The following is a 13,943-nucleotide window of genomic DNA, read 5'->3' on the forward strand; positions in this document are numbered from 1 at the left end:
ATGCAGCCTGTGTCTGTGTGCATGCTTGTGTGCACTTGTTATTGATACTATATTACTCTATTTTTATTTCTTGAAAGCTGTAATAATTTTTAACTCAGAATCTGACAATAAATACTCAGTTGAGCTGAAATTCATGGTATGAATCGTCTGTGACTGGGACTGTGTCAGCAACAGTAAATGTATAATATGAACTTCATGCTGTTAATTGAGGTAACTGCAGGTGTAAACTCATTTTCAAGAAGACAGCATCTGTGACCATAACCCCACAGGACTGCACTGTAAGTAAAGCACCAAGGCCAGCCGACTATGGATCATTACATACAGTATATTTTTGTTCAAACAAGTAATTAATGAGGATGATTCTCTAAGGAGCAACTGGGACCTTGTGTCGTGATGAGCTTATATAGAAACCATATGTTTCATTTCAAAAGTGTTCCTATTATATGAATTAATACAAAAACTCTTACTGCAATGAACTTTCCAGAATAGAGAATTCTAACAGTTACAAAATAGAATTATTTTGACCCTTTCGTGGCAGGAAAACAAATAAATGATTCCATTCCATTTTCCCCATGTTTACACAAATTGCTTACTCAATGACGACAGATTTCAGAGGGAACACAAAATTGCAGAAGTGAGTTGAGGAGATTGCAATGGCTGTCAGTTCATCTGCTTTGAACCTGACATGAGCCGCAGCTGGCAGCCAGTGAAGTGAGACGAAAAGAGTTGTGCTTAAACATTTACATACTCAGAAGTGTCAATGCATTTTGTAAATGTGTAAGTGTCAATGCAGCAGCCAGGGAAATGGGATTTGATAGATATCACATTTTATTTAGGGTGACCACATTCTGATTACTGTCTCCTTTAACGGATTCAGATTAATGCGATTTATTTCCACACAAGCTGTTATGTCATTGGTGGAATTAGCTTCCTGGCATTGCAGCCAGTGATCTGTGAAGCGTGGTGCCTGATGATGGCTATAAATCTGACCTTACATTACTCAATAACATTGCAACAACTGACATTTGGATGTAAATGCCAGTGAACTATAGCCTATACTTCAGATTTTGCTTTAATGTACTGAATTGAGTTTTATTTCAAATGACGTTCACATGCAGGCATAGCCTCAAACAGAAAACAATGCTCTATTTACAAAGGCACACTTCCTTCACACAAACAGGCTCAAACATTGACAACTGACCCTTTGTCAGGCCTCCCCAATGTCAATGTCAACTTTGTTTCTCACTGAATATTGTTGCAATGATCAAAGCTAGGAATTTTATAGTAAAAGCAATTTGATCTTTCCTGAGATTTGTTTTTAAAGTGCTGTGGTTCTGTACCAGTCTTAGCTTGTTGTTTAGGATTAGTGTGTGTGTGTGTGTGTGTGTGTGTATGTACGTGTGTGTCACGGCTAAAGAGAGAGTTCTTTGTTATGATTGGTTGATCCTGCTGCTGTGGTTAGGTTGGGCAGGGCTTATGGGCATTATCTCATATGATTGGCTGATTCTGAATCGGTAGTGTATGTGGGTGGGTCTTCGTGACACAGTCAGCTGTGTGTTTCGAGGTGGTCGGCGCTGAAAGCAGATTTAACCGTAAGGGAAGGTGATGGTCAAATCTATCACAAACTTCCCCTAAATAACAATTCGGCTGCTATTTCACTCGTGCGACTTAAGGGAAAGCACATATATCCTCTTAACTTGGGCTCGCCTCTTAGTGTTACACTTTACATCGGTATTAAGTTAGTTTAATAAATGGCAGAAGCATCGGAAGCGACCGTTGACGGTTCGTCTCGTGCGGCACACAGCTCCGCAGACTCACTGACCACGGTCGTGATACCGCCGACCTTGGAAGACGTGGTGGAGGAGGAGGACGTGTTCCTTTCTGAAACCGGACACAGCGGCACAACTTTAGAGTGTTCGGGGAACGGGACAGAACTACTGGCAGTGGGGAGAGAAGGAGGGCTGAGTCCTCAATACCAGGCGGAGAGCAGCGAGTTCTTACACCTCACCATCCGGAAACAGGTGTCATACAGGTAAATCCCTCTCACAGTAAACATATAGAGCAATACAAATCTGACAATTTTTGCTTGATTTCAAACTCCAGCTCCCACTTGTCTTAATTGATGGGCCTAACCTTGACCAGCAGCAATTACTGTAGCTTTTGGTAATTGTTCTGATAGTATCGTTACAGTCATAGGCTAGTTATGTCAGTTGCAACTTGTTGAATGTTGTCTTTTTTTCGAAGAACCGTCTTGATTCCCTTTGACTGGATGATCTGGATTACTGTTACTGCCATCACAAACTGAATCGCCACACTCTTGTAACCTACTAGGCTACTAACAACTAATACAACTAAACACTAATTATATATGTGTGTATACATACATGCACATTTCCTCTTTAAACTTGACATGGTACACCAAATTTTTAGTCTATGACAGGTTTTCAAACTGGTAGTGGTACCCCCACAGGGTCCACAAGGGAGTCTGAAAAGCAATGTAAAACGGGTTAAAAATAAATTAATTAAAATAAGTAAATAAATTAGATTAAAATAAATATAAATAAATGAATAAAAATGTGATTAAAATAGAATGCATATTAGTTAGTTATTAATCTATTAGGCTAAATATATTAAATTATATTATAATGAATAAATAATTTGAAATAAATACAAATTAGATTTAAATAAATAAATAAATACGTTGATATAAATAAAAAATAAATTAGACTTGAATAAAATAAACAAATAACACATTTAACAGTAGGCTACATTAATATGAATTAATAAAATTGTTTCAGTGTGTAATATGGTTGTTTATAAAAGGTAGGTGCCTTTTAAATTTTAAGATTGGTCTCCCTCACACAAGGATGATCATATTGGGGGATTCATGGCATCAAAAAGATTGAAAACCCCGCTTTATTTGAAACTAATGACTAATTATAGTTCATCAGGCCTAACTGCATGGCTCTCTGTCATCAGGGTCAGTTTATCATGAATGTAAATTAAATTACTGTCAGATGCCAGAATCTCCTTGCACATTAACATTGTCATCCTTCTCATTAGAGCAACTAGGCCTGGTCTTACAATGTATCCTTGGTGACATCAGCCATGTGTTTTTGTACAGAATGCCACATCTGACAATCTGTGTGATGGCTCGGAGTATATGGCACCATGCTTCGTTACTTAGAAAGCATTTGTGTGTGCACTAAGTGCTCTTAATTATTTTACTGTGGTTGCAGTGTGTGTAATGCTTTACTGGCCTATTTGTCAGGTAAAGGCCATGCCATGTTGGGCAATAAAAGTGTGTGTGTTTATGTGATTGTTCATAGCACACACTTTGCTCTTTTCCTGATTGCTGTATCATGTTGGTATACTTTATTGTGTTACACTGGATTTCTTGTTCCCTTGAATAGAGACTGAAAATATTTTGTACCAGTATGTAGAACTAACTTAATTTCAATGTAAAGAAACGCTTTAAATTTGAGTTAAATAATGAAAAAAAAGTGTGTTAAATCTTTATTCTTTTGTTGTGAAACATGCTTTTGTGTTGTATATTGGTTACAACATCTTCAGATAAGGTTTATGACCTCTTACTTCTGTGTTCTGTCATTAATCCTGCAAACGATTTTTCCCTTTTGTTTTTGTTGGACAAAGTAATGTTGTTGTGTTACTGAAACTCTTGACATTTAATGGCCTGAAAAAAGAGGAAGTAAATTAAAGGTTTAAATAATTTGTAAGAGCTTCCTCAGTTTTTCGCTGGCTTTGTGACTGAATCTTTGGGAAATAATACAGTAGGCCTATAGATTTGCTCTCCTCTCTTGCTTTAATCTAAAATAAAACCAGCACCAGCTGTGCTGATTATGTAATAATGTTCAGGGTTTTTATACTACACAGTGTAAAGTAAAGGGAGGGACACACTGCATATGTGATTGTGGGTAAGATGGTGGATGGGTTCTTTGTGCTCTTAGTGTGTTATATAAGAGGTTAACTAGGGAAACAGTGTGGAATCACAGGTAGTTTTGCATTGAAGAGAGAGGCCTGTCTGACCCTGATGCACGTTGGGCAGATGCTGATAGATGCGTATAAGGTCACAAACAACATACTACACCAGCACTGAGGGCAGTCAATTCATGGCTTAGAGTTCGAAATCAAGAGGATCACCACTGAAACAGTCAAAAACAGGCGGAAATGCAATGGCAACCAATCTGTCCCTCTAGCCGTCCACCTCAGCGCTGTTGTTGTGACCTCACTAATGTGTTTAGGGCAGTCAGCCTTGGATCATCATCATTTTAGCTCTGATTAGAGTGGGAGTTAATTATCAGCTAAAAAAGAGCAAAATGTGTGGATGGCTGCCTATGGGAATATTAACAGAGCAAAAACAATGCAATACTGACAATGCAAACAATAGAATGTTGCTCTTGCTGTGTTTTGGTAAATATCTACCAGGATGTTATATCGTAGGACTAAAACCAGTTTTTCTCTTGTAATGTTGATCTGGGCCCGTATTCATAAAGAATCTTAATGCAAAGAGTCGCTCCTAGTGACAAAATTCTAAGAAAATTCTTAGAAATGTGGGCGTTTACTCTTAAAATTAAAGAAAAACTCCTAGTAAAGAAAAAAGTAATTCAGAAAGCATCTTAACCCTTAAAAGAGGTCTTAAGGTCAAAATTGTTAGGAGCACGGACGAGGACTTTTAAGAGGCTTAAGAGTTTCTTTAGCAGAGGAGAAAATGGCAGAAAGACGAAGAGGGAGAAGAAATGTGTTGCAGACAATGGATAACAGTGAGTTAATAAGACGCTATAGATTAGATCGTGCAGGGATCATGTTTGTGACTGATCTTTATAGAGACACGCTAATATCTCCAACACAGCGCAGAAATGCCATAGCGCCTGAAATGAAAGTAATCACTACATTAAGATATTTGGCAACTGGGAAAATTCCATGTTTGATACATTAAAACCAACATTCAAACCACCGCTTAAATAGACATGCCAGCAATCAGTGTAACTGGAAAGAGTGGAACAATTTTTATCATTCTAAGCAATCAAATACCTTATAGGAAATCAACAGCATGGTAAATAAAAAAAGGATTTATATACACATATATAATGTGTGTGTGTGTGTGTGTGAGAGAACGATCAAATAGGAAAAATTACGCATGTAAGTTCAAAGTGGAGGCTTAGAATAGACCCTATACTTAAAATCACTTTTTTTTCCCTTCTTGGACAACCAACCAATCACAGTCTTCAAAAGATCGTGTCATACATAGCAACGGGGTCAACCCCGCCTCCTCACTAAGATAAAAGTTTTTGTATTTTCCTTACTCAGAGTGGCTCTCAGATCGGTCCCGAATCGCTCTTAAGCTAAGACTCCTACATACAAGTTTTTAAGCTAAATTAAGAGTTTTCTGAGAGGATTCTTAGAATCTTTATGAATACGGGCCCTGATCTCAGTGTTTCTGCAGTCACGACTTCTTTCAGCTCTATGTTCTAGTATTTGCATTGAAAAGATACTTTAAAGTCCCTGTGAACCGGAAGTTGCAAACGATTTTTCTCCAGTGTTGTGACGTATTTCCAAGTGAAACGGAGTATTGAACAGAGGGCAGGGTTTTACTTTAGCGCTCCTCCTCTCCATCTCTGCTCATAGCAGACTAACGGTTTGAGGGGAGTGGTTAAGCGTTTTCAACCTAAGCCGTCAAACTGACGTCATCAGAAAAGGAGCGCCATTCCAGACCAGAAGTAACTTTTCAGATTTTGATTAAAGATTACCACGGCAAACAATTTTTTTTGTTAACTTGCACGGATTAGGCCTAATTGTTCAACACAAGACTAGTAATATGCGCTAACAAAGTAAATAGGGTCAATTTTGATTTCATTTCGACTTTAAATAAATGATAGTCAAGAGGTTTTGTGTCTCTGTGCAGGCAGCACAGATTAAGATTACAGACAGTTGCAAAGCAGGTCACTGTCTCTCCTCTCACTTTAATTCAGACTGAATTCCTCTGAAATGTCTGTCCCTCCCTATAGACTGCAAAAAGTAATTAATCTTAGAACGAATAAAGGGGGTCAAATTGACCCAACAGGTTGTGATTAAAAAAAAATGTTATAAAAAAAAAAAACATTTGTTGTTTTGATATTACATGAAATACTGAAAATATACTGAAGAATTACCTCATCAATGCTATTTTCATATATTCTATATATAACTTTTGCATTACTACTAGGGCTGGAACGAACTATTATTTTTTTCAATCAATTAAGCTATTATTATTTTTTTCCTATTTTCTGAATAGTCAATTAATCCTTTGGTAAATTTACCAATAAATAACCACCGTAATCTGTGTATGAACTTTTACCTAATTATACTATTGATGACAAAAGATAAGGATTATGCAGTGTAGGCCAGGGAAGGTGTTTACCATTGCTTCACAGTCACTTTTTGGGATTGACAGCAGTAGTTGCTTACAATGTTTTGTTTATTCAGGAGATTAAAGTAGATGAATGTGTTGAATATGTTATTCAGCTGAAGTCATGACCGCATTCTTCTAACCATAGCGGTAACCATAGCGACAGTGTCAAACATGGCGGTGTCCATAAAACAGTAAAGTTTTACAACGATTAGCAGCGTGTTATTAAATAAAAGAGTCTAATCGAGGCGGGAGTTCATCCATTAGATATTTTAAATAACCAACAACAGCGTTAAATGCTTTGTAAGCGGTTGCAGAGAGTACGTTTGAGTTGCACGTCTCACAGCCTCACACCCACTGAAAACTGAATGGTGTATGAACGCAGCTGTATTAAGCATAAAATATAGGACTGACAACAGTATTCTGTAACTGTATAGTGCTGCGTAAAATGGAAAAAATTATGTGTGAAGCAAGTGGTGGTTTGTTGTTGTCGCACTAATTGTGTCATTACGTTCTGTGCTTCTATTGTATGGGATTAATATCCTGCCATGATTCAAAACTGAAAATAAAGTTCTGAAAGGTTGAAACTAAGTGTGCGAAAACTCAAAATCTTACAAAAAAAAGTTTTGCAAGATCGAAAAATAAGATTTGCAAGCTTGCAAAATGTAAAAAAAAAAATATATATCTGTGCAAACATTTTGTTTTTGAGATTTCCTTCTTCAGAACTGCAAAAAATGTTTTAGATGTTGCGCAACATTTTTTCAGAGTTTCAAATTTGTAAGTGTTCTCCCACTGTATTAGTTTGTTTTCCAGGTTTGAAACCTTGTAAATGGTGATCTGAAAACTGGTGTGCAAATGTGTGAAAAAAAGTTTTGAAACTCTGAAAACTGAGGTTCGAAAGGGCGAAACTTACTACATTACATTACATTTGCACTCCTATTGCAGACTATTTTTTCAGAGCTGAGTTTACGACACCCACTTTGCGGAGATACGCCCACACAGTTGCGAGCTTGCGACTCACGTGATTTGTGGCAGCGTTGTCACGCAGCTCTGCTCTGAAACTCTGAAACTCAGACTGAGCGAAAATGAAGCTTCGCAATCGCAACCTCGCAACTTAAAAAAAAGCCTGGAGGGAGGGCCTTCTGCTCTTGGCCAATGCTTTGCTGTCTGCTGACGTACAGTCCAATCACAAGTCGTATTTACTGGAAAGGTGGGATTGACCGACTGCTCCGCCAATGACGAAAGCGCACAGGATACGCAAACAGGATGCACGGCTTTTTAAAAAGTTTATTTTATAAATTATCTTTCAAATAGAATATTCTGAAAAAGTGACATTTCCATTTTTGCTGATTCACATTGCTATCAAAATAGGTAAAACACATTTCAAAGTTACATACACCATTATGGTTTTGTAAAGATCACATTAGTTAACTGTAGGCCTATAAATTACTTTCATGTTGTTTTTCTCTATCAGATTATAACAGATTATTATTTGATAACACCATTCAAAAGAATATTCAACATGAATGCCCCATTATGTTTTATGATTATTTTTTGTTTTTTTAACTCCAATTGTATTCATAAGTTTTACTGGCTTTTTTATTGGCCAGCAGCAGTCATTAAACAAACATAAAATACACATAATATACACAAAATATTACAACGCTGCCACAAATCACGTGAGTCGCAAGCTCGCAACTGTGTGGGCGTATCTCCGCAAAGTGGGTGTTGTAAACTCAGCTCTGAAAAAATAGTCTGCAATAGGAGTGCAAATGTAATGTAATGTAGTAAGTTTCGCCCTTTCGAACCTCAGTTTTCAGAGTTTCAAAACTTTTTTTCACACATTCGCACACCAGTTTTCAGATCACCATTTACAAGGTTTCAAATCTGGAAAACACTGGGAGAACAGTGACAAATTCGAAACTCTGAAAAAATGATTGCACATCACTGTAAAAAAGAGTGTTGCACTTCTGAAGAAGGAAAACTCAAAAACAAAATTATGTTTGCAGAGATTTTTTTTTTTTTTACCACTTTGCAAGCCTGCAAAACTGTTTTCAGAGTTTCAAAACTTTTTTTCACACATTCGCACACCAGTTTTCAGACCACCATTTACAAGGTTTCAAACCTGGAAAACAAACTAATACAGTGGGAGAACACTGACAAATTTGAAACTCTGAAAAATTGTTTGCGCAACATCGTAATTTTTTTTTTTTGCAGTTCTGAAGAAGGAAATCTCAAAAACATCATAATGTTTGCAGAGATATTTTTTATTTTTTGTACATTTTGCAAGCTTGCAAATCTTATTTTTCGATCTTACAAAACTTTTTTTTGTATGATTTTGAGTTTTCGAACACTTAGTTTCAACCTTTCAGAACTTTATTTTCAGTTTTGAATCGTGGCAGGATATTAATCCCATACTATTGGTTTTGATTTTTCGGTTGCCGTAGAAGAAGCCACACTGCAGGACTGTACCTCAAAACTTCTGAGACTGCAGGGCTCCAGTCTAAGGATTTTTTCTACTTGCCCATTTGGGCCAGTCACACCCCTACAAATTAGAAGTCTAAAACGAGAAGTTTTAAAGAAAAATGTCAGAGGATTTCGATATAAGAGAAGAGGAGCTACGTCCTGTGTCGGTTAGAGGTCACCCTTCTGCCGGAACTCAACTCTCTCGTGCGGCCGTTGCCAGAAGCCAGTGATTATAGTCTATAAAGTTTTAAATATGTATGTTTTTCAACATACATATTACAAAGATCTCGTGCCGCTAGATTAAAATGTGCCGACATTTCTCGTCGGGGGGAAAAGCTGTCTCGCGATATGGCATGACGCGATAAGCTTGAGGGTGAAATTAGCATAGTATGCCACCGCTATATTTACATTACATTACGGTGCCCTCCGCGTCACCGCCTCCACTGTCATTTTGATTTCTTTATAGAAATGAAAAACATTTAATTCAGTTGGATAACGGCCTCTTCAATTGTAAACTATTTTAAACGTCTTCTCTACTCATCCAGCACGAGCTGCGGAGTGCACAGTCGCACACAGTGCAGCAGGAATCACAGTTCACTCATCACATGACGATGGCGGATGATTCGTTGCAACAGAGCCTAAGCATCTGATAAATGTCTTATCTTGTAGAATGCACGCTCAGCACCACCTTGCACTCTTTACACAGAGTATTTGAAAGTGAAAGTAAAACGTGTGCTCCCTGATGCGCCCAAATTAGGCTACATACAATAGCCTGTCTCCCAGCGATACTTTGATGCTTTGAAACTATATTGTGAAAAGTGCTATACAAATAAATGTGAATTGAATTTAATTGAATTGAAAAGTTATACACAGAAAGGTACACATCTTATGTGTAATATATTCTGTTGTTCCTTATCATTTTTACCTGATCTGTGAGAAATGTGGGTAGTGAAAGTTTGCTCAGGAAAAAGTACATCTGCATTTTAGAAATAATAACTTTCATCTATATAATCCATATATACAAGGAAAGTGAACAAATAAACATGTTTGATTGATATAGAAAAAGATTTGTGTATCATCAATTATTTTAATTATTTAATTAATAGGACACCTACAGGCCATTTTGACCCCTTTTATGCATGCGCGTAGATTATTTGGTTCATGCATTCTGTAAGGTTAAATCCACGCACTGACTGATTCCTAGGCCTGCACTTGAATCTGTATCCACAGACTTCTCTAGAGACCGCTACAGAATTTTGTAGAATTTCAACCATTCCCCTCCACAAACATAAGCAAGCAAACACACAAAAACAGCATGAGTAGTGAGTAGAGTGAAAGTCCTTAAAGGGGTGATGAACTGAGAAATCAAATTTTCCTTGAGCTTTTGACATATAAGAGATCATCATACTATAATAATATCCTGTAAGTTTCAGAACTGAAAACTACCTTGTTAGTCCAATAAAAGCTTTTATAAACATCAGGCTCAGCAAACGACTCGTTTTTCAAAGTGGGGAACTATGACGTCAAAGAGGATAAAACCCCGCCTCCACAAAAGAAGATCAACGCCTACTTCAACACGGCCTGTTTAGCCCCGCCCACCGATTCGCCCAAACATGCTAAATAACATAGGACGACATGATAATTGCTAAACCAGATCGAGCTACTTCCAAGCAATAAACATGCTGTTTACTAAATATTGTGTAGTGCCTGTTTGTGGAAGAAGACAGTCTGCATAAGCTTCCTTCGGATTCCAGCATGGTTAAACTTTATTAAATCAGTCAATCACAATTTCCCGACGGATCTGCCAGCAACATGTAAGTAACCATGTGTACTCTAATGCCTGATCTGCGATCAGCGATTTCTGATGTGTAATTATTCAAGTTCAGATATCTTTCTCTTAAAATCGTTCAATACTATTTATGCATCAGTGACTAAACGATCAACTTCACATAATTTCTCGTAGTATTATGAAAATAATCTTTTTTAAACTGTTATTAAATTATATACAGAAAGCGATCAAAGAACGATCCCTTTCCATTCGCCCAAGCTGTCAATCAAACAGCACAGCGCGAGCCGCGAGAGCTTATCTGGACACTTACCAAACTCGTGATGAAATAATGACACTGTTACACTACACAACGAAGCTCTTACTGTGTATTCACATCGTGTTTGCATTGTGATTTGGTGTAAGCATTTGTGAGAGTGCAAAAATTGCGTTGCAATGATAAGATCTTTATTCACGCGATCAACAGACTGTCTGTCATCTGCTCAGTCAGTGCTCATCATGCTGCAACCTTTCATGCGATGTAATAGATTTAAATATAATGCTTTAAACGATACTTTTCACGATTTGTTAATCTCGATAGCTGTAATAGTAAAAACGTAGTAAAAGTTTTCGAGAGAGTTCATGTAATACTAGCTATTTCATATGCAAGCATGTCAGCCAATCACAGCAGTGGGCGTTTGCACTGCAGTCTCACAGCAGACACGCCCCTTAAAACGGAGCGTTCAAATCTGAGGCTGAAATCAGGCTTGGAAAAATGGCTTTTATTTATAAATTATGACAATTTTTGATGTAAAAATCATACTTACATTATAAGGGCACCCCAGGAAACATTATAAAATAATAAAACAATCCAGTTCATGACCCCTTTAAACGGTTGCACCACTCTTTCATATATTTGCGTCTAGGTCATTTGCCCTGGCATCAGTGCAAATGTAATACTCTGTGGTCTCATTTATTGTACATAATTCCTTCAGTAAACTGGGTACTAAACCAGCACAGTTAGCGCATGCAAAAAAAAAAAAAAAACTGTTCTTTTCTTAGTGAATCTGCCCTTTAGTTTTATGGCATAGATCATGTTTTATGTTGTGAGTGGCATACAGTCAAACCAAAAATTATTCAGACACCAGATTTGATTTTTGATATTTTTTCTTAGTGGGTGCAGGACACTAAAGTTAATTTATGTAAGTGAGGATAGCAAGGTGTCTGAATGTTTTTTGGTTTAACTGTATATCTAACATGAAGCAGAACTTTACCTTTCAGGCTACAGATCATTAAGTGCATTACTACTAACATGATGATTGAGCATAATTTACTGCTCCTTTAAGAGCAATGTGCTGATATTTCGATGCTGCTCTATCTGACAATTGGATGAACTTAGAAAATGATTATTTAGAGAACCACAGTGTGCTACAAATGTCAATATCTATTAAAACATATCTAGTAATGCATCACATTTAGGGGGGTAGTCATGCTGAGCCTAGCTCAGAGACCAGTGGAAAGAGGAAAATACTCCAGCAGTTCTCACCATTAAATCACTACCATCCCCAACAGCTGCTTTACCTTCAGCCTCTCAGTGTCCTTCATGTTGTGATAGATGCTAGTATTCCTAAAAAGAGAACTAATGATAATAGTAGAATGAAGGGAAGTTGGCAAACCTTGTGATTTCCAGGGTGTATAAGAAAGAACAACTCTGTATTTTTATTTATTTATTATTATTTATATATTTTTTTAATGCAGGATTGTATCTTCTGAACGCAGCAGTTATTTTTAACATTGGCAGAGCTCAGCTTTATACAAATGAGCAGCACAAGGACTACCAGTTGGAGTGCAGATAGTGACCCACTACGTAATACAGCTGATATCGTGGAGAGTAGGAATGTCTGCTAGCGAACAACAGCACAAGGACTTTATTTATTGATTTAAAGGTGAACTAAGTAACTTTTTTACCTTAACTGAACAGCTTCAGAGTCATTGGAATGGTTATAATATTTATTTCGGGTTGAATGGTGGTCGTTTCGCACCCCCCTGGTGCCCGTGAGCGGAAAAAACGCACTTGCAACTTTGGGGCGGCGGGCCGCTGGCCGCCGCGTCAGGAAGTATCGCGTGATATCAGGTCTCGCGATGTAAACAACTGCTTTACGGCCAAAAGAAATCTGCTAAAATGCTGTCATTATTGTGCTCCCTCACGCTGTCCGAACCTGAATGAAGAAGACGTTTTAAAGAATGTCCCATCTGCTTTGATGTCGTTGATCTACTAGCCTCTGGTGTCTGAGAATCACCAACGAGTTTTTACAACAGTGTTGTCAAATATCTATTCCGAAGCTGTGGGGGGAGCTCTAGAGAGAAACCTGCGAGCAAAAAGCGAGAATACAGCGTAGAAATCCCGAAGCTACTGAGTGCTGCTTTAATTTTTGCTTTCGAAGGATGGAATCCTTATCAGAAGAGGGCAATATGTTTACTTAATTTTTGTCAAATAGATGTTCTAGAACACACAGAATTTAATCTTGTGTAAGGTTATCTGTATTTTATGAGATCTCAACTGATCTGGTCAAACAGTGGAAGTTTTATGTTTAATCCCCTGTGTAGATTTACACAGATGACTAATCCTACACTGGATTACCATTACAACAACACACATATAGACTCACACATAGAGGGCCCTATTTTAACGATCTGAAAAGCAAGTGTCAAAGCGCAAAGTGCAAGTAACTTTGTGGGCGGGTCTTGGCGCTGTTGCTATTTTCCCGGCGGGATAAATGACTCTTGCGCCTGGCGCAAATCTAAAAGGGGTTGGTCTGAAGTAGCTACATTATTCATAGGTGTGGTTTGGGCGTAACGTGAAATAAACCAATCAGAGCGACATCTCACATTCCCTTTAAGAGCAGGCGCGCTTGTTTCTAAAGCGGATTCCTATTATAACGGCGGATTTGCCAGGCGCACGACAGGAGCGGTTCAAGGCCGAGGAGACCGACGCTCTCGTCAGGGACGTTGGGGATGGAGAAACACACCCAAATTAACTTCGGTTAAACAGGCGTATGATAATTTGGGTAATGTGTAAGCTAGATGTATGCTTTTATAATAAAATATCTATCTATCTATCTATCTATCTATCTATCTATCTATCTATCTATCTATCTATCTATCTATCTATCTATCTATCGTAATAATGTATGATTTGCAAAAATGATAACTGCTGTGTCTGTGTGTAGATGAGAGAATCAAAGTGTATGCGCGTTGTGCACACGCTACATTGATTAAAGCAGCACTCAGTAGCTTCGGGATTTC

General features: G+C 37.8%; 1 protein-coding gene across 1 annotated transcript in view; it reads left to right on the forward strand.

Annotated features, from left to right (window-relative positions):
• Positions 1-1,502: 1,502 nt before the first annotated feature.
• The window catches only part of dgkza (diacylglycerol kinase, zeta a), a 115,029-nt gene continuing 102,588 nt past the window's right edge, over positions 1,503-13,943 (forward strand). The window contains exon 1 of the mRNA XM_084403480.1: positions 1,503-2,032. Within this exon, the coding sequence (XP_084259606.1) occupies positions 1,752-2,032 (281 nt within the window). The 5' untranslated portion in view covers positions 1,503-1,751. The remainder of the gene's footprint in view (positions 2,033-13,943) is intronic.

The sequence above is a fragment of the Rutilus rutilus genome (assembly GCF_951802725.1).
Source record: "Rutilus rutilus genome assembly, chromosome: 3".
Classification (NCBI taxonomy): Eukaryota; Metazoa; Chordata; class Actinopteri; order Cypriniformes; family Leuciscidae; genus Rutilus; species Rutilus rutilus.